The 21,302-nt window shown below is 44.1% G+C and overlaps 1 protein-coding gene across 1 annotated transcript in view; it reads left to right on the top strand.

The window, feature by feature from the left end:
* Nucleotides 1-21,302, top strand: part of ZC3H15 (zinc finger CCCH-type containing 15) — a 79,335-nt gene that overhangs the window by 16,611 nt on the left and 41,422 nt on the right. Inside the window, exons 2-6 of the mRNA XM_073633079.1 lie at nucleotides 12,512-12,604; nucleotides 12,765-12,864; nucleotides 13,951-14,103; nucleotides 14,184-14,275; nucleotides 18,423-18,605. Of these exons, the coding sequence (XP_073489180.1) occupies nucleotides 12,512-12,604; nucleotides 12,765-12,864; nucleotides 13,951-14,103; nucleotides 14,184-14,275; nucleotides 18,423-18,605 (621 nt within the window). The remainder of the gene's footprint in view (nucleotides 1-12,511; nucleotides 12,605-12,764; nucleotides 12,865-13,950; nucleotides 14,104-14,183; nucleotides 14,276-18,422; nucleotides 18,606-21,302) is intronic.

Raw genomic sequence — 21,302 nt, 5'->3', positions numbered from 1 at the left:
TGGGTTACACCACAGCAGCTGGGACGTGGCTACCCCGTGGGTGTGTGGACTTCGGCTGGAATGGCCTAAAATGAGGCCGTGGCTTTGCGGCCTGCTGGATACACGCTTTCTGCGAACCAGCGCCCTCTGGTGTACTGTACTGAGGGCGGCTCACTCTCACTGCCCGCCCACCTCCAACATCCTCTTCCCAGTTTGACGGGTGGAGTGGCACCTCAGTGCTGCCTATCGGTGCACATCAGTGAAGGAGAAAAATAACTTATTTGCAAAATCTTTTAGTACAAACAAAAAAAAAAGTGATGTGATTTTTATTTTTTTTATTTTATTTTTTTTTATACATTTAGGTCTTTTTTCGCTTGGCATCAGGCGTGCCCAGTTCTTATTGCCCGACGCCCCGGACATGCCGTTCTGGGCGCTGGGCAGCTGATTTAAAAAAACTGGCTCCTAACTTTTTCAGCTGGCTCCTAGATTCCAAGCAAATTTGTCAAACCGTGCATACTGCTTTTGTCTCATTGAGTGTGTCCTTTTTGATTTAAACTTTATTATTTATTTGTTATATTGGTTTAATCGTTTCAGCCCCAGAAGATTTGGCTGCTGAATGACCAGGCCATTTTTTGCGATTCGGCTCTGGGTCGCTTTAACTGACTTGTCGTGCGGCGCTGCACCCAAACAAAATTGACGTCCTTTTTTTCCTACAAATAGAGCTTTCTTTTGGTGGTATTTGATCATCTCTGCGGTTTTTATTTTTTTGCACTATTAAAAAAAAAAAAGCGACAATTTTGAAAAAAACACAGTATTTAGTGCTTTTTGCTATAATAAATATCCCCGTTAGCTTTTACAGAATTTTTTTTTTTTTTCTCAGTTTAGGCCGATATATATTCTTCTACATATTCTTGGTAATAAAAATTGAAATAAGCGTATATTGATTTGGTTTGCGCAAAAGTTATAGCGTTTAAAAAATAGGGGATAGATTTATAGCATTTTTATTATTTTGTATTTTTTTTTTTTTTTTACTAGTAATGGCAGTGATCTGCGAATTTTATATATATTAATAATATGGGCCTGCGACATTATGGCGGACACATTTTTGGGACCATTGGCATTTATACATCGATCAGTGCTTTAGTACACTTTTTACTGTAAAAATGTCACTGGCAGGGAAGGCGTTAACTGTGTTCCTGCTCTGTGTTCTAACTGAAGGGAGATGACTGATCGCTGTTCATACTTTGTATGAACACACGATCAGTGTCTTCTTCCCTCAGAGAACCGGGATCTGTGTGTTTACACACACACAGATCCCGGTTCTCGGTGTGTCACAAGCGATTGCGGGAGCCTGGCAGTCATCGCGCCCGCCGGGCACTCGCATCGGCTCTGATGGAGAGCAGCGGGTGCGCGCCCCCTGGTGGCCACAGGGCGAAACGACATCGTTTAGCCCAGCCATGCCATACAGCCGCAGTAAAACTGCGGCGGCTGGTCGGCAAGTGATTTATGAATGGTGGGGCACAATGTGAATGGTAATGCCTACCACCGTATAATAATGACTATAAAGTGCAGTATCTAAGACGTTTTTTATTTATTTATTTTTTTTTTCACGAAAATGGAGTTGCCCTTTAAGCCCTGTGTAGTTGACCAGTGTAGACTGCCCTGACGGCTTATGTGCACTACCTGGAAGTCTGGTTCTACCTCTACTTCTGGCAGAGGCTTGGCACATAGGACACCATCAACTGCTACATATAAACAAACTAGGAGGCCGCTGTTAGGAGCCTTTCGGATCTTTGAGCCGCTCACGATGCACAGGGGATTAGTTCATGATGGGCTCCACAACAACTGCAGGGGGGTTGGTGAAAGGTGCTTGTGCTTTAGGATGTAATGCATATACCCCAATTTGTAAGGCTCGTATGGCTTTGTTCTAAACTCATGTCAGTCATATTTGTGGACTGACTAGCTTTTAGGCTGGGTTCACATCGGTGCGCTGTGGTTTTGGCAGCAGCGCAATTGTATCCACATTTTACACAGAGTTCCTATTGATATCTATTAGATTTTGCATTTTCTGAAAGCTTATTAAAGATGGCGCATGCTGGATGTGCTTTCATGAAAACACAACGTCTAATAGAAGTCAAGAGAAGTGCACCTAAGTGTAAAATGCGTATAAATCGCGTTGCACCCAAACTGTAGCTCACCGGTGTAAACTCGCTCTTATAAAACTCGCCTAGCTGTTCCTACATAATATGCCATTCATATGGCTGAGTGTGCAGTCATTTTCACATATTATGATGAACGATATTTCTTTATTGTACATCATGGGACACAGAGCCTAAGTAATAACTTAGTGAGTTATAGCCACCTTCAGGTGTTGATACTGGTATACCAAATACAGGAAGTTGACTCTCCTATATAACCCCGCCTCCTTCCAGGAGTACCTCAGTTTTTTCGCCAGTGTCTAAGGTGTTGGTCACGAGTGAAGATGTGCTCTGAGGAGCTCCAGGAGGGATTCATTCTGGTTTTAAAAAAAACCTCCACAACCGGATCCATCCACGCCACTGAGGCCACAGGATGGTACCCGGGCCTCACTTAGAAGAATGAGGTTTTGCCTGTAACACTTTTCTTTGAGGGCTGGACCCTAGGAACCAGGACTCTTTTTGGTCATGCTACATCACCTAAAGATTTCCTGAGGGGTGCTATACAGGTCCAAAGGAGTGGAACCCCAGTCTTTGAAGGGTACTAACGCTGCCTCCCGTGCTGGGTGAAATTTGCATCTGTCTGTTTCAGTAGTATCTTGCAGCGAGGATAAGGTAAGGGAAGAAGCTTAGGAACTGCAAAGTCCACCTATGCCTTCCTTTTTTTCATATGAAAATATTGTAATGCCTTTAATCTCCTCTAGAGGGAGTAAAAATAGCTTGTGTATCCCAGCAGCTCTGTGTAAACGAAGGGACCGGGGTACAGCATTTTTTGTGTAAAAGCTGTTCTACTCCGCATGTTTAAATATCATTATTCCTTTGACAAAATGATTGCACTAAACAAATTTATAGTATATCACAACTGCTAAATATAAATCCCCCCCCCCCCCCCCCCCCCGGTTTATTAAAATAGGGGTTTAAGCAGCAACCAGAGAGTTGATGTGATTTAAAACTTTTTCTGTTTTTACCTGCCTTAACAAATACAAGCCTCTTCATAGTGACTGCAGCCTTCCTCCTTCGGTCTGCATTCAGAATGCCGTGCCGTCTGCGCGCGCACTATGGTCATTAAAGGAGGGTGGGTCACTTGAAGGGGCGTGGCAAAGGCAGGCGGCGCCGTGTGCGTGACTCAGCGGGCACTGGGCAATAATCGGGCTCCCACCTGATTCCTCTTCATGAAGCCGATGCTCTTAGGACAAACAGTCTCCATCAGAGCAGCTGAAGAGTAGAGGCTGTCACACAGGACACAGGAGCGCTGGGTGTGTGAAGTGTATTAGGCATTTCCAGTACAGGAAAATACAATTGTTGTTCATCATTAAAAGTTGATCTGTATGGTAGCAGTTACTACTATTACTCAGCAATAGTGTATTGTCTTAAAGTGCCTCTGCTTTTGTGCTTGGCATTATGACTTCCACCCCCAGGCGCTGGGAACTCCAGTCACGCCTCTACACTGTCATCCTCTCCGGAGATACCAGACATAGCAAGCCAGGGTGAGTCATTGGAACCTATAGGTGGTACAACTGCCTCAGAAACAGATTAACCTTTTACAACCTCGCAATCTGAGAGATTGATGGTACAAAATCTTACGGAGATGGTTTGTTCTACTTTCATGCTGCCCCTAACAGTCAGTTGAAAGTTCGGTCTCTTCCTTGGGTTCTTTAAAACCCTTACAACCTTTTCATGCGTTTCCGGTCCATGCATTACTAGAAAAGCTTATTTATGCTGAATGGGATCACCTGGATAAGCATTTTCTCCCTCCAAAGAGATTCTCAGTTCTCTATCCCATGGAGGAAAAATTCACAAAAAGATGGAAAGTACCAGCAGTTGACGCTGCGATTTCCAACATCAAATAATTTAACTTGACGGTAGACAATGCACAAATGCTTAAAGATCCAACAGATAAAAAGTTGGAATTTCTGTTAAAATCCTCTTTTTCCTTGGCAGGTGCCGTTTCTCAGCCTGCAGTTGCTGCAATAGGCATCTGTCAGTCCCTAAAGGACCAGTTTAAAGAGGTCCCTGGACTACAGGCCCGTGAGTTGGCCGAACTACCTAAGGCGCTATGTTTTGCCATAGAAGCCATGAAAGACTCTATTCACCAGGTGTCTCGCCTTCCTCTTGTGCTAATACACATGAGTAGGACCCTGTGGTTAAAGAGTTGGTCAGCTGAAGCACATTGCAAAAACCTTTTGACTAGTTTCCCCTTTCTTGGGGAGTGACTATTAGGGGATGACTTGGATAAATATATCCAAACGATTTCTAGTGGGAAGAGTACTCTTTTGCCAGTCAAAAGAAAATATAAACGTCCTTCATTTAAACGGTCTCTTTCTCCTGCGCCAGGGGCATCCGCGTCTAGGCAGTGGCGACGGCCTCCGCCGTCAGACTCTAGAGGAAAGTCTCAGGGTCAGGTCCAGGCTCAAAAGAAGACCTGGGGCCGCAAATCTGCAAAGCAGAATATTAAAGCCTCATCACGAAGAGGCGTCTCCCCTCACCAGAGTGGGGGGAAGACTTCTGCATTACTCGGAAGTCTGGCAAGGGGAAATTCAGAACAGATGGTTCATCTCCTCGGTGTCTCTAGGATACAAACTAAAAGTCTTGTTTTCTCAAATCAAACATTCCCAAAGATCCAGGGAAAAGGCAATCCCTGTTTCAAGCGTTCGACCGATTATTGGCTCAGGGGGTGATCATACAGATTCTCACAGAAGAGCAAGGTTTGGGGTTTTATTCAAACCTGTTTACGGTACTAAAACCAAATGGCGGTGTCAGACCCATTCTAGATCTAAGGAATCTAAATCAATTCCTGAAAATCTGCTCCTTTCGCATGGAGTCGATCAGGTCAGTTCTGTCTATCCTACAAGGAGGAGAATTTCTAGCGTCCGTCGACATCAGGGATGCATATCTGCATGTCCCTATATTTCCCGCTCATCAAAGGTTTCTGCGATTTGAAGTAGAACAGCAGCACTTTCAGTTTGTAGCTTTACCCTTCGGGCTAGCTACAGCTACAACCCCCCCGGGTATGGGGTGAGCATAACAGTTCTGCCGTACCTAGACAATCTATTGTTAATAGACCAGACAGTGACTCGCTTTGAGCAAAGTGTATGCATCACAACCAGTTACCTGAAGAGTCTGGGTTGGATTCTCAACCTAGAAAAGTTGTCCTTAAAACCTCTAAGAAAGCTGGAGTACTTGGGCTTGATTATAGAGACTGCCCAAAAGAAGGTATTCTTAGCTCCGGCAAAGATCAGCTCCATACAAGAGCTGGTGCGGATGGTCAGGTCAAAAAGAGATCTCTCAATTTGCCTTTGCATGACGTTGTTAGGAAAAATGGTGGGTTCATTGGAAGTGGTCCCCTATGCCCCGTTCCATTCAAGACTGTTGCAAAACAGTATCCTATCTGCTTGGAACAAGACTGTCCAAGCTTTGGACTTGCCAATGCGGTTGTCCCCAAGAGTGTCCCAAAGTTTCAGTTGGTGGTTACGAAGCCAGAATCTGCTGAACGGAAAGTCCTTCAGACCAATTATCTGGAAAGTATTAACAGATGCCAGCCTTTCAGTACTAGAGAAGACTGTCCAAGGACAGTGGTCAATAACCTAAAGAGCCTTGCCCATCAACAGCCTAGAGATTTGGGCAGTGCGTCTGGCTCTGAAGGCCTGGACTTTCAGTTTAAAGGATTGTCCTGTCAGGATCCAATCTGACAATGCCATGGCTGTGGCCTATATCAATCACCAAGGGGGCACCAAGAGTCTCTCAGCACAGAGAGGTGAACCATATTCTGACTTGGGCAGAAAAGAATATTCCGTGCCTATCGGCAGTCTTCATTCCGGGGGTAGAGAATTGGCAGGCGGACTACTTACGTCGCCAGCAGTTATTCCCAGGGGAATAGTCTCTTCACCCTGACATATTTCGGGCTCTTTGCCAAAGATGGGGGACTCCGGACGTAGATCTTCTTCTAGCATCCAGATTCAACATGACGTTCGTGAACTTTGTGTCCAGGACAAGGTATCCACTCGCATGCGGAACAGATGCATTGGTGACCCCGTGGGATCAGTTCTCACTGATCTATGCATTTCCCCCGATTCAGTTGCTGCCAGGACTTCTTTGCAGGATCAAGCTGGAAAGAAAGCCGGTAATTCTGGTAGCACCAGCATGGCCCAGAAGGTCATGGTACGCAGAGATCGTAAAGATGGAAGTGGAGGGTCCTTGGCCCCTCCCACTAAGGCCAGACCTGCTCTCACAGGGACCGATATTCCATCCTACTTTAAGAACGCTAAATTTAACGGCCTGGCTATTGAATCCCACATTCTGAAGAAACGTGGGCTTTCCGGGTCAGTTATCTCTACTTTGATTAATGCAAGGAAGCCAGCTTCCAGAACTATATATTAGAGTCTGGAAAGCTTATGTTTCCTGGTGTGAATCCAAGGGTTGGCACCCTCGGAGATATCATAGGCAGAATTCTTGCCCTTCTACAATTGAGCATAGAGATAAAGTTGGCCTTGAGTACTATTAAGAACCAAGTCTCAGCCTTATCAATTTTATTTCAAAGACCGCTTGCTATGCATTCTTTAGTCTGGGGTTTATGCAAGCGGTGATGCAGATTAATCCGCCAGTTAAATCATCTTTAAGCCCTTGGGACTTGAACTTGGTTTTGTCTGTGTTACAAAAACAGCCATTTGAACCGATGCAGCATATTCCCTTAGTCCTTTTGACAAGGAAGCTGGTATTTTTGGTTGCTATATCCTCAGCAAGGAGGATTTCGGAATTGGCTGCTCTTTCTTGTAAAGGGCCGTATTTGATTATTCATGAGGACCGAGTGGTGGTACGCCATCGTCCAGGTTTTTTGCCAAAAGTAGTTTTCAGGTTTTCACCTAAACCAAGATCTTGTCCTGCCATAGTTTTTTCCAAAGTCATGTTCCAGGGAAGAAAAGTCACTACATTGTCTTGATGTGGTGAGAGCAGTGAAGATCTATTTAAAGGCAGCTGCTCCGATCCCTAAGACTGATGTCTTATTTATTCTGCTAGAGGGTCCTAAGAAAGGACAGGCAGCGTCGAAATCCACTGTCGCTAAGTGGATTCGACAAGTGATAATTCAAGCTTATGATTTAAAGGGTAAAATTCCCCCGGTTTCAAGTTAAAGTGGTATTCCGGCCGAAATTATACTTTTTAAATAAAAATACCTCCTATAATACACAAGCTTAATGTATTCTCATAAAGTTAGTCTGTAAACTAAGGTCTGTTTTGTTAGTTTATAGCAGTAGTTTGTTATTTTATAAACTTACAGCAGGCCGTGGCCATCTTAAGTGTGGGCATCTGAAGCCAGACTGTATTTCTTCTTGGATCTCATCCTTGCAGATCTCGCACATGCTCAGTGCAGCACAAGCAGTGTAATAGGTTTCAGGTCAGGTTACCTTCGCAATGGCAGTTTCAAAGGAAGTATCCGCCCCTTCCCAGAAGGCATTGCAAACAGGAAATGATGCGATGGGCAGCGGCCAGGGAGGAGGAAGTGAAAAATGAATGCAGCAGATATACAGTAGGTGCTGAGAGAAAAAAAAAAAATATCCAATTTGTTTACAGTGCACAGTTTAGTGAGGGATGCTGAAGAGTTGTAAAAGTGGGTGGAACTCCACTTTAAGGCGCACTCTACCAGGTCGGTTAGTGCTTCTTGGGCAGTGCGTCACCAGGCCTACATGGCTCTGATCTGCAAGGCTGCAACTTGGTCTTCAGTACATACATTCACAAAATTTTATCAAGTGGATGTAAGGAGGTATGATGATATCACCTTCGGGCGCAGTGTGCTGCAGGCAGCAGTATAAGCCCTCAGGTCTGGGGGTGCCCTATGGGTTGTGTCTCCCTCCCCTCAAATAGCATTGCTATGGTATGTCCCACTAAGTTATTACTTAGGCTTTGTGTCCCATGATGTACGATAAAGAAAATAGGATTTTTATAACAGCTTACCTGTAAAATCCTTTTCTTGGAGTACATCATGGGGACACAGAGGTCCCGCCCCTCCTCCTCCTTTTTTTTTTTTTTTTTTATGGGGTTTAAGTATATTGCTTGACTACAAAAACTGAGGTACTCTTGGAAGAAGGAGGGGTTATATAGGGGAGTAAACTTCCTGTATTGGGTATACCAGTGTCAACACCTGAAGGTGGCTATAACCCACTAAGTTATTACTTAGGCCCCTTTCACACTGGAGCGGTTTTCAGGCGGTATTGCGCTAAAAATACCGCCTGAAAACAGCCTCCGCTGTTCAGTGTGAAAGCCCGAGGGCTTTCACACTGAAGCGGTGCGCTCGCAGGACGGTAAAAAAAGTCCTGCGAGCCGCTTCTTTGGAGCGGGGAAGGAGCGGTGTATTCACCGCTCCTAAACCGCTCCTGCCCATTGAAATCAATGGGACAGCGCGGCTATACCGCGGTAATACTGCGGCTATAGCCGCGCTGTACGAGCGGATTTAACCCTTTTTCGGCCGCCAGCGGGGGTTAAAACCGAACCGATAGCGGCCGAATACCGCTGCAAGAACGACGGTACAGCAGCGCTAAAAATAGCGCTGTTGTACCGCCGACGCCCCCACCGCCCCAGTGTGAAAGGGGCCTTAGGCTCTGTGTCCCATGATGTACTCCAAGAAAAGGATTTTACAGGTAAGTTTGTTATAAAAATCCTATTTTATTGTGACTGTCGGTGTATTTCAGAAATACCCAGCTACGTTTTTACCCAATTAATATGGAGGATGTTTTTTGTTTATCTTTTTTTATTGCTGGATCCCCAAGTTTTTCAACTTGCCTGTGATTCTTGACTTGGTGTAGTCAGTGGATCTGTGCTAGCACTATTGGTAGAGGGACATGTTTTTTGTTTTAGCTCGTTAGTGTGTTGGCCTACTATTTATAGTGAATTGGATACCTTAACTACTTAAGGACTGGGCCTATTTTTTACACTTGGTGTTTACAAGTTAAAATCCAGGTGTTGTTGGGTTTTTTTTTTTTGCTAGAAAATTACTTGGAACCCCCAAACATTATATATTTATTTTCAGACACCATAGAGAGTAACATGGCGGTTGTTTGACACTGTATTTGTGCAGCAGTCTTACAAATGCAATTTTCTCATTGACAGACACAATGCTCCATTGTTAGATCTACAATCGACTGCAGGACTGGGCGATGAGCTGGATAATCTAGATCCAGTGGTCTTCCCAGCAAGCGCGTGCAGGCCGCAGCTACGCTCTAGGTCGGCTGCGACATAGCCCCAATGGACGGGGTCTGGCCCTGCGAGTTAAACATCTCGTGAGGTAGCAGCCTTCCTCATAGCCGACAGCTCCCCACTTCGGCGGTGAGGAGGATCTGTCTGGGAACACTACCCACATGCTTCGCGGGATCGGTAAGTAGGGGGCTCCCACCTCTCCTTCCCTGGACATGGTGTGGGCCGCGGGTACTCCCTGGGGTGCTCTGGGGTTCTCCTCACCCCCCCCCCCTCCGGGTGTTTGCCCAGGTTTCTGGCCTAGGTGCTTCGGGGACACTGTCCACCACCCCTCCAGGGATGTCATGGGGGGGTACACCTTGGGCTCACCTGTATGGTTGGGGAGCGGGTGACTGGGCATCCTTGGATCCGCTCTCCTTGCGGCAATCCCCCAGTAGTTTATGCCGTGGCTTTGCAGCCTACGTGGGGCTGCCCCAGGGCAGGGGGTGGAGGCCGCCGCTTTCCGTTGCGGTCATCCGCCCTCCACTCTGTGGCTCTGTTCGGTCCAGTCCCCCCGCGCACTCGCGGCGGGCAGCCAAAAATGTAGGCCGCCACCTACCAGAGGGGTGACTCTGAGGGTGACTCCCCCCCCCCCCCCCCCCCCCCTCTTTGAGGGGAACTTGTAGGTGGTCCCTCCGTGGGTGCCCCCAGTGCGGGGGCCCTAGTAGGGGCCTCGGTCGGCATCCCCTGTGAGGTGTGTGGGAGGTTTTTTTGTTTGTTTTTTTCAGGTGGCATTTGTCGCTGCCTCATGTCTCTCGAGCGATCCTATATCTGGCTCTGCTGCCACAGACGTGGCCCACCTTGCGGGGTTGGTGGCCACGCTCCCTGTCCTGTCAGGTAGTGAGTTAGTTTTTGCAGCCAGAAAACTCCCCTGCCAAAAAATGCTGATAACAGCCTATGTGTGCATGGACACATAGGATAACATGCTGGGGGGGTTTACTGGCTGTAGAAGAAACTCCTGAAGCTAAAAACAGCAGCTGTAAAAACATCCAGCAAGCATGAGGCCTTAAGAGAGGTGAGAGAGTTGGAAAGATCTCCAGCGCGGCAATGCTCACTGGCGAATAGTAGTAGCCATCCAGGAGAAACGGTGCCTGTTCCCCAATGCAGCCCTGTATGCTCCTGTCTCCCAAGTCCTGACCGCGGGGGAACGTGCAACCTGGCCGCACAGCAAGTGACGTCAACCGGCAGCGCGCCCACTGTGCATGCACAATTAGTCCTCATGCACACGGACGTTTTTACAGCTGCTTTTTTGAGCTTTTTTTGCAGCTTAAAAAGGCCTGTCTGTTAGTCTATGGCCGAAAACACAATTTTTGGCCGCTGAAATTTTGGTGCACTACTACTAAAAATAACTGAAATATAATGTGGAAATGAATATATGATTTTACATTTTGGCCACAGATGCACTTGAACTGGCATTTAACCCTTGGAAGGGCAAGGAGCTTCATTGCAAGGGTCTTTTTGTTTTTCTTTTAACCTGGATTTGAGCTTTACACTTGCTTCAATACATTAAAGTACCTACTGCTTTAACATGCATTTTTAATGCTTCAGTGGTGCTTTTTTGAAGTTTTAATGAAGCTCGGCAGATGCCCTGTGTGTGTGTTGATCTCATACCTCAATACCAACAAAGAAAGGTAAAGCTGAATAAATGCCTCTCAAAAGCTGCATCTTCAGTAAGCAAGCTTTGTCATAGACTTCTATGGAGGCTTTAAAGCACCAGGAAAGTGACATGGGGTATAATTTTTGAAGGGAAGCAAACCTAACGTGTGAACAGGACTGTAAGCTAACCATTTTATGTAGTGACATGGGGCTTTGATTGGCATTCAGAGTTCTTTAGAAAGCGCATCCAATGCCACCTTTTGAAGCAAGCAACACAAACATTGATGTGATGGCTGGGCTCTCCGTATCACTTCATAATGCAGTGGATGCCCATTTGTTATTTCATTGTTCATTTTTTTTTCTTTTTTATATTGCGTGTAGTAGTGCCCCTTCTGTATATCTTGGAACATAATGTAAGGTCTAATGTCACCCAACATCACCTCTATCCCTACTACAATACATATACACATGAGGTTGGCCCTGGGACTTTAAATGAGGTGAATATAGTAAGCCAAAAAACATATGATAGTAAAAAAGTAGATTTATTACAGTTTGTTGCGCATGTAAGACACAACAGCAATAAATACAGGCCGATAAAATATGCATACAATGTGAACATGAGTCAGTCCACACACATGGTAATATGTGGCAGTATATACCAATTACAAACATTGGAGAAATGAGCAAGCATCAGTAGTACCCGACGATGTTTCACGAGATCGCGCTCGCTCTTCAGGGGTAAATGCTTTGCTATATTTGTAATACAAGTAGTAAATCAAATTGAATGTATGTAGCAAAAAATAGGTAGGGAGGTGAGTCATCGGGGTCAAACTGTGGGACCCCATACTCGCCAATGGGTTGGGCCCGGTCATCAATCGCTGATTCCAGCGGCAGCAACAAACATCCAGCATGGAAGCTGAGGAGGCGGAGCAGATATAACAAAGCATTTACTCCTGAAGAGCGAGCGCGGTCTCGCAAAACGTCGTCGGGTACTACTGATGCTTGCACATTTCTCCGATGTTTGTAATTGGTATATACTGTTTACCATGTATGTGGACTGACCCATGTTCACATTGTAGGCATACTTTATCGGCCTGTATTTATTGCTCTTCTGTATATCTTGAGGAATTGTTTTCTTTTTGAAAAGAAACCCTTTTAGGCTTCATTTAGAATTGATGGTCATTTACCGCGGTCATGGGAAAATGCAAAATTGCGTTTTTGCTGCGTTTTTGCGTTTTCCCCTGGCTGGTGGTCAAAACGTTCCTATCCTGAACACGATTCTTCTGCGTTAAGGAGAGGAAGGTTGTGGGAGGTTGAACCTCCCCTAACTGCAGCAGCTCCTAAATTCTGCTAAAAGTCTATGTGAACGTTGACACGCAGGCTTTTATGGAGTTGAGGAGCTTTGGCAAAAAAAAAAGCCAAAAGCTCCTAAACTCAAGTTTATGAGCTGCTAGTATAGATGAAGCCTTATTTCCAGCAATAAAATCTTTTTTTAACATGGATGGTTTCTTTATTTAAAGGACAAAACATTTGGTCTAAAGAACAAGAAAGGTGCCAAGCAGCAAAAATTCATTAAGAATGTTACGCATCAAGTGAAGCAGACCCCTCGAGTGGTAAGTGTGTGTGTGGTTGTTGGGGTTTTTTTGTTTTTTTTTTAAAGGGTTTTTTGATACATTGCTTCTTTTTGCTTATTTTTCTGCAATTGTTGTAATGCAGTCTGGCTTTTGTTACATTCTTTGCAAAATAATCAATGCGTGGCTTTTTTTAAAATAGGTTACACAGACTGAGAATGATAAGAAAACCAAAAAGAAAGAACTTCTAGAACTGAATGATCTCTTTAAGCCGGTAGTAGCTGCACAAAAGGTCAGCAAAGGTAGATAATCTGCACATTTTTCACTAAAATTTGCATATGAAAGTGTTTTGTTTTTATTTTATTTTTTTATAGAGGTAACGGGCAAAACCAGTCGGTAAGCTAGCAATGCTCTCCAGCAAATGTTGTAAAAAAAACAGTTCACTTAAAGTGATACTAAAGTCGTGTGTGTGTGTGTGTGTGTGTGTGTGTGTGTGGTGTCTGTTTATTTTTAACGAAAAAAAATAAAGTCATACACAGATCCTCCTTCTCGGGTCCCTCTTCGGTGCTCCTAGCCTCTTCCTCCTGTTAAGTGCCCACACACCCAGCAGCTTGCTATGGGGGCACCTGAGCCGAGCCGTAGCTCCCTGTGTCCATTCAGACACGGAGCCATGGCCCGGAACAGCCCCCTTTCTCTGCGGACAACAAAGCAACATGGTACAGCGGTATATGATCTATGCTAGGATTGATCATTCCATTCAGTTCTGGGGAAAAGAAAGTTGGAATTTTAGTGTTAAAGGTTTTGTGTTGCTTGTGACAAGTCGGACTCTAATTTCATCTTAATTGCTTCTTGTGGAGCGTTGTATAAGGTGACCACACATTACAGCTTTGTATGTTTCAGCCAAACCAACTGATACTGCATTAAGACCAAAATATTCGTTAGAGTGAATTTTGACAGTGTTTACAGTTTGAGTTACATACAATAAGGAGTTATTAAACATCCATATGAATGACTGCGACTTGGCAATCATGCGCATACAAGAGATTACTGTAGGCTCTTGGTCCAACCAGGGCACTGTAGAAATATATATACTGAAGCAATGTTTGGATCAGCTTTTTTCTTTCAGAATTTTCTTGTAAGATAACAACATGTTTTTTAAACTGGCCTTCTAAAGGCAAACACAAAGCCATTTATCATATGGAAATCTATTTCAGGCCTTATCTGTGCAGCTGGCAGAGATTTGCGTTGAATATTCCAGATAAATGCTGTGGTTGCATGATAACCACCTTTGCTTGTGTAGGATGGTATGTGGCTGCTTCTGTGCTGTCAGGTTTGCATAATATATCTGACTTGTGTCCATATGTGGCTTTTTGTCATTTCGTATGCAGGTGTTGATCCAAAATCTGTTGTCTGTGCATTCTTCAAGCAAGGACAGTGTACAAAAGGCGACAAGTGCAAATTCTCCCATGACCTGTCCTTAGAAAGAAAATGTGAGAAGAGAAGTCTTTATGTTGATGGAAGAGATGACGAGCTTGAAAAAGGTAAGCTATGTTAATCTTTATCAAAAATACTAGCTGAGTGCCACAAGTGTGTTTTCTTAAGATTGGCTTTTTATTTTCAGATACAATGGATAATTGGGATGAGAAGAAGTTGGAGGAGGTGGTTAACCAGAAACATGGGGAAGCTGAAAAGAAAAAACCCAAAACTCAAATAGTATGTCTTGTCGTTTTTTTTTTTTTTTTTTTTTTTTTTTTTTTTTTGTTTGTTTTGTTTGTTTTATTTATTTATTTATTTATTTATTTATTTATTTTTTACTATGCAGTTATTACCTGGCATTCAGGCTGCACACTCGTAATTCTGAAATTTGTTTGCTACACTGCAAAATAACATAAGTAGTTAAAGTGGTTCTAAAGTCAAAAGGGTGTTTGTTTTTGTTTTTTGTTTTTTTTTTTTTGTTTTTTTTTGTTTTTTACCTTTTTATAACATTCCCTGCATTAGGGTAAAAATACTTTCACTGGCTGTTCTTGCGTCACCTTTCTAGATTCATGTGGTCAGCTGAAGCAGTGGTGGTCTTTCTCGCTCATCTCACAGGAGATCTCATCACAGCTGTCAATCAGATCCTGTGAGGAGGTAGTAGGGGCGGGCCAAGCCACGCTCTGTGTGGTCTATGAATGCCCACAGCCTGGCTTGAGCATGGCCACACGTGTGCCCCCATAGACATGCTGTGGGGTCACTTGGAGAAGAGGAGGAGCTGTTAGGGGACTCCAGAAGAGGTGGTAAGGGATCGCTCAATGCAGTATCCTTGCACCGTAGAGGTAAGTATATATTTTTTTTTTTCTCCCTGAGTGGTATGTTCTTTTGGTGGCTTTTTTTATGCAGTAAGTTTACTCCAGCAGTTGTTAATCAGAGTTTGACTTCACTAATGTCCAGGGAAAGTAGGATTTAAAAAATGCAGAACAGAAATAATTTCACCATTTTCACTTTTAAATATTTGAAAATAATTGCAAAAGCATTGCAAATGAAAAAGTACGCTGTTTGTTTGGTCCGGAAGGTTCCCTAGTTTTCAAAGAGGACCTAATTTGCTGTGCCCTAGAAAAATTTGTACTTTCTCATGAAAAAATAGGAGCGTGCATCTTGATATGCAAGTATACTTAGACATTCCTGTGCCTACAGTCTTATAGCTGTATATCTGCAGTGTAAATTTTAGGCATTGCTACCTGAGCTATAAAAGTTTGTTGTCGGAAAGTCCGATCGTGTGTACACAAGTCCGCGCACAAAAGTTCACGCATGCTCAGAAGCGGTCGATCTTGTAAACTAGCGTTCGTAATGGAGAATTAACATTCGTGACATGGCAAATTATGAAATCTCCAAATGCAGCGCACAGTTCTCTTCTTCTTTAACCGCTTCAGCCCTGGAAGATTTTACCCCCCTTCCTGACCAGAGCACTTTTTGCAATTCGGCACTGCGTCGCTTTAACTGACAATTGCGCGGTCGTGCGACATTGTACCCAAACAAAATTGACGTGCTTTCTTTTGGTGGTATTTGATCATCTTTGCTTTTTATTGTTTTTTTTTTTTTGCGCTATAAACAAAAAAAGAGCGACCAATTTTGAAAAAAAACACAATATTTTGTACTTTTTGTTATAATACATATCCCCTTCCCTTTTTTTTTTTTTTTTTTTTTTTTTTTTTTTCCTCAGTTTACACCAATATGTATTCTTCTACATATTTTTGTTAATAAAAATCGCAATAAGCGTATATTGATTGGCTTGCGCAAAAGTTATATCGTCTACAAAATAGGGGATAGATTTATAGCATTTTTATTATATTTTTTTTTTTTTTTACTAGTAATGGCGGTGATCTGCGTTTTTTTTTTTTTTTTCTCTCACACAGAGATCCTGGTTCTTGCCGTGTTACGCGCGATAGCGGGAGACCGTCGGGCACTCGCATCGGCTCGGGGGGTGAGCTACGGGCGCGTGCGCCCGTAGTAGTGGCCACCAGAGGGAGCGACTTAACATAACGGCGATTCGCGCAGCCAAGCCATGTTGCCGCAGTACAACTGCGGCGGCTGGTCGGCAAACGGTTAATGGGATAATAATGAAACTGCTTTGCTGGTGATTCTGATGGAGTTATTGCAAACGAAGTTTCAAAGGCTTTTTTTTTTTTTATCAAGTGATATCTAGAATAATAGCGCTAAATGAAAAATGCAAAAATAAAAGCGCGAATCAACACTCATCAAACTTCTACTAACATGAAATTAGCAGAAGGAGCCCAAAAGAGCTTAAAAACCACGTAGTATGTCACTACAAATGTAGTTGTTGGCCAACATTTGTGTGACACTGTGTATGCAAGAGAAGGTTGAGCCAACAACCTTCGAACAAAAATCCTATGGTTTTGTTGGCGGAAAGTCCGATCGTGTGTACGGGGCATTAGAACTCATGATATGCCTCATGCAGAATTGAGAGTCCTCTCCACACAGTATCCTTTGCCTCCCAGAAAAAGAATGTGAAGGCTCGTTCTGGAAAACCTCCTCCCTCCTGGAACTAAGCAGAGTTCCTTTTTTGTTGGCTTATGGATAAGGTTCCATCTGCCCATCAAGCACATTCTTCTAGATCAAGTGCTCCTTGGGCTTTTTAACAGCAGGCATCTGTTTTCCAATTTTGCAAGGCTGACTCCTGTTCTTCCGTTCACATATTCTCGAGATTTTACTAGTTGGATTCTCAGGCCTCTGCTGATGCAAGCTTCAGGAGTAAGGTCCTTCACGCAGCTCTTTGAACCGCGAGTAGACTACACTTTCAGTCCACTGTAAAATCAAGATCTTGGAGTTCATTAAGGGACACCGGGTCAGAAGGAATTATGGGATGCTGGGTTATGCTGCCCCCGCTCAGAATTGTTGAAAAAATATCCACTTGCAGTCTCCTGTACAGCATTATTCCAGTAGAGGGAGGAGCAGATCTAGAAGCCAGTCATGTATGCTGCATGCTAATAGACAAGAACATGATGATCGGAGGATGTAGCAGAGTTAACTAAGGGATGACCTCATCAGTCTGATGCTGTTCCTTCATTGTCCATTCAGCACATTTGATGTGGAAAGGGAACTTTTTTTTTTTTTTTCTTCTTCTTCTTCTACTACAGACTTAAACTGCAGCAGACGAAGTGGTGCAATCCACCTGATCGAGCTCAGAGATTAAAGTGGTTCTAAGGGCAGGAGGTTTTTTTATCGTAATGCATTAAGATTAAAAATCTTCTGTGTGCAGCAGCCCCCCTAATACCTGAGCCCATCTTAATCCAGCATTGTTGCACGAGAGACTCGACTGTCCGGGACTCTCCCTCCTGATTGGCTGAGACACAGCAGTGGGCTCCATTGGCTCCGCTGCTGTCAGTCAGTGAGCCAATGAGGAGAGATGAGGGGCAGGGCCTAACTGTGGCTCCTTGTCTGAATGGACACACGGAGCTGTGGCTCGGGTGCCCCATAACAAGATGCTTGCTGTGGGGGCACTCAGCGGGAGGAAGGGGCCAGGAGAGCCGAAGAGGGACCCAACAAGAGGAGGATCTAGGCTGCTCTTTGCAAAGCCAATTCACCAAGCAGGTAAGTATAACCTGTTTGTTATTCATAAACAAACAACAAAAGATTAGTATCCCTTTTAAAGTGGCTCTAAACTTTAAAAGTTGTTTTTGTTTTTTCTGTAAGGCCTTCTCTGCATTATGGGGGGGGGGGGAGGGGATGTGATCTGTTCCAGCCCCCACCCCCATCCCTAAATACTTACCTGAGTCCTGTCTCTAATCCAGAGCTGTTTTGGCTGCAGCACTACTCTGCTCTCTTCCTGGTCTCACAGGAGACACTGACGGCAGTGGGAGTCTTGGGCTTTTGCTGCTGTCGGTCAGACTTCTGTGAGGAGGGAGTGGGGGTGTGTCTGTTTCTATGGATGCACACAGCCCACATCGGGAGCCCAAATTCCCAAGGCTTGTTAAGGATCAAGAAAGGGTGGACAGTGCCAGTGGGGACCAACAAAGAGGACATCAGGCAAGTATAACCTCTATTTTAGCAAAAAAAAATTCTGTCTTTTTAGTATCGCTTTAAATCAGTAATCTTCTTTCTCTGTTACAATGTCCATTGTTGGCCTCTAGCTCACATGTAATTTATTGCATATGATTATCTTGCTTGCACGTATTGGCCACTCTGGAAAACTTTGCTCCTGTGCTTTTTAGGTATTTTGTCATTTTTGATTCGCTTGAAACTTTGGGGGGTGGGGGAGCATATAAAATGTGTAGAAAAATTATACCTTTTATATTTGCAAAAATGCTAGAAGCTAGATACCTAATCTTAAGCATGATTTTTATTTATTTTTTTATATTTCCAGGTGTGCAAGTTCTTCCTTGACGCTATAGAAAACAACAAATATGGGTGGTTTTGGGTATGTCCTGGTGGAGGGGACACCTGCATGTATCGCCATGCCTTACCTCCTGGATTTGTGCTGAAGAAAGACAAAAAGAAAGAAGAGAAAGCAGAAGAAATTTCATTAGAAGATTTGATCGAGAGAGAGGTATAGTAGGGTGTTTTTTTGTTTTTTTTTTGTTTTGTTTTGTTTTTTTTTTCTTAATATACAAAGCAAAAACTCATCAAACGTGTGCTAAACTCAATAAATATATGGATCTCTCTCTCTCTCTCTCTCTCTCTCTCTCTCTCTCTCTCTCTCTCTCTCTCTCTCTCTCTCTCTCTCTCTCTCTCTCTCTCTCTCTCTCTCTCTCTCTCTCTCTCTCTCTCTCGATATCGATCTCTCTCTCTCTCTCTCTCTCTCTCTCGATATCGATCTCTCTCTCTCTCTCTCTCTCTCGATATCGATCTCTCTCTCGATATCGATCTCTCTCTCGATAGAAAGATATCGATCTCTCGATAGAAAGATATCGATCTCTCGATAGAAAGATATCGATCTCTCGATAGAAAGATATCGATCTCTCTCTCGATAGAAAGATATCGATCTCTCTCTCGATAGAAAGATATCGATCTCTCTCTCGATAGAAAGATATCGATCTCTCTCTCGATAGAAAGATATCGATCTCTCTCTCTCTCTCGATAGAAAGATATCGATCTCTCTCTCTCTCTCGATAGAAAGATATCGATCTCTCTCTCGATAGAAAGATATCGATCTCTCTCTCGATAGAAAGATATCGATCTCTCTCTCGATAGAAAGATATCGATCTCTCTCTCGATAGAAAGATATCGATCTCTCTCTCGATAGAAAGATATCGATCTCTCTCTCTCTCTCTCGATAGAAAGATATCGATCTCTCTCTCTCGATAGAAAGATATCGATCTCTCTCTCTCTCTCTCTCTCTCGATAGAAAGATATCGATCTCTCTCTCTCTCGATAGAAAGATATCGATCTCTCTCTCTCTCTCTCTCTCTCTCTCTCTCTCTCTCTCTCTCTCTCTCTCTCTCTCTCTCTCTCTCTCTCTCGATAGAAAGATATCGATCTCTCTCTCTCTCTCTCTCTCTCGATAGAAAGATATCGATCTCTCTCTCTCTCTCTCTCGATAGAAAGATATCGATCTCTCTCTCTCGATAGAAAGATATCGATCTCTCTCGATAGAAAGATATCGATCTCTCTCTCTCTCGATAGAAAGATATCGATCTCTCTCGATCTCTCTCTCTCTCGATCTCTCTCGATCTCTCGATCTCGATCTCTCTCGATCTCTCTCGATCTCGATCTCTCTCGATCTCTCTCGATCTCTCTCGATCTCTCCCTCTCTCTCGATCTCTCTCGATCTCTCCCTCTCTCTCGATCTCTCGATTATATCTCTCTCTCTCGATTATATCTCTCTCTCTCGATATATCTCTCTCTCTCTCTCTCTCGATATATCTCTCTCGATATATCTCTCTCTCTCTCTCGATATATCTCTCTCTCTCTCTCTCGATATATCTCTCTCTCTCTCTCTCGATATATCTCTCTCTCTCTCTCTCGATATATCTCTCTCTCTCTCTCTCGATATATCTCTCTCTCTCTCTCTCGATATATCTCTCTCTCTCTCTCTCTCGATATATCTCTCTCTCTCTCTCTCGATATATCTCTCTCTCTCTCTCTCGATAGAAAGATATCGATCTCTCTCTCTCTCGATAGAAAGATATCGATCTCTCTCGATAGAAAGATATCGATCTCTCTCTCTCTCGATAGAAAGATATCGATCTCTCTCGATGGAAAGATATCGATCTCTCTCTCTCTCTCTCGATAGAAAGATATCGATCTCTCTCGATCTCTCTCTCTCTCGATCTCGATCTCTCTCTCGATATATCTCTCTCTCTCTCGATATATCTCTCTCTCTCTCGATCTCTCTCTCTCGATCTCTCTCTCTCGATCTCTCTCTCTCGATCTCTCTCTCTCGATCTCTCTCTCTCGATCTCTCGATCTCTCTCTCGATCTCTCTCTCGATCCCTCGATCTCTCTCTCTCTCTCTCTCGATCTCTCTCGATCTCTCTCGATCTCTCGATCTCTCGATCTCTCTCGATCTCTCTCTCTCGATCTCTCTCTCTCTCGATCTCTCTCTCTCTCGATCTCTCTCTCTCGATCTCTCTCGATCTCTCTCGATCTCTCTCTCTCGATCTCTCTCTCTCGATCTCTCTCTCTCGATCTCTCTCGATCTCTCTCGATCTCTCTCGATCTCTCTCTCTCGATCTCTCTCTCTCGATCTCTCTCTCTCGATCTCTCTCTCTCGATCTCTCTCGATCTCTCTCGATCTCTCTCTCTCTCCCTCTCTCCCTCTCTCTCTCTCGATCTCTCTCTCTCTCTCGATCTCTCTCTCTCGATCTCTCTCTCTCGATCTCTCTCTCTCGATCTCTCTCTCGATCTCTCTCTCGATCTCTCTCTCGATCTCTCTCTCGATCTCTCTCTCGATCTCTCTCTCGATCTCTCTCGATCTCTCTCTCTCTCGATCTCTCTCCCTCTCTCGAGATCTCTCTCTCTCGAGATCTCTCTCTCTCTCGAGATCTCTCTCTCGATATCTCCCTCTCTCTCTCGAGATCTCTCTCTCTCTCTCTCTCGATCTCTCTCTCTCTCTCTCGATCTCTCTCCCTCTCTCTCGATCTCTCTCTCTCTCTCGATATCTCTCTCTCGAGATCTCTCTCTCTCTCTCGAGATCTCTCTCTCGATATCTCCCTCTCTCTCTCGAGATCTCTCTCTCTCTCTCTCTCGATCTCTCTCTCTCGATATCTCCCTCTCTCTCTCGAGATCTCTCTCTCTCTCTCTC

This window comes from Aquarana catesbeiana, linkage group LG06, assembly GCF_042186555.1.
Source record: "Aquarana catesbeiana isolate 2022-GZ linkage group LG06, ASM4218655v1, whole genome shotgun sequence".
Classification (NCBI taxonomy): Eukaryota; Metazoa; Chordata; class Amphibia; order Anura; family Ranidae; genus Aquarana; species Aquarana catesbeiana.
The sequence above is the reverse complement of the archived record's forward strand: the minus strand, read 5'-3'. Positions and strand labels throughout refer to the sequence as shown.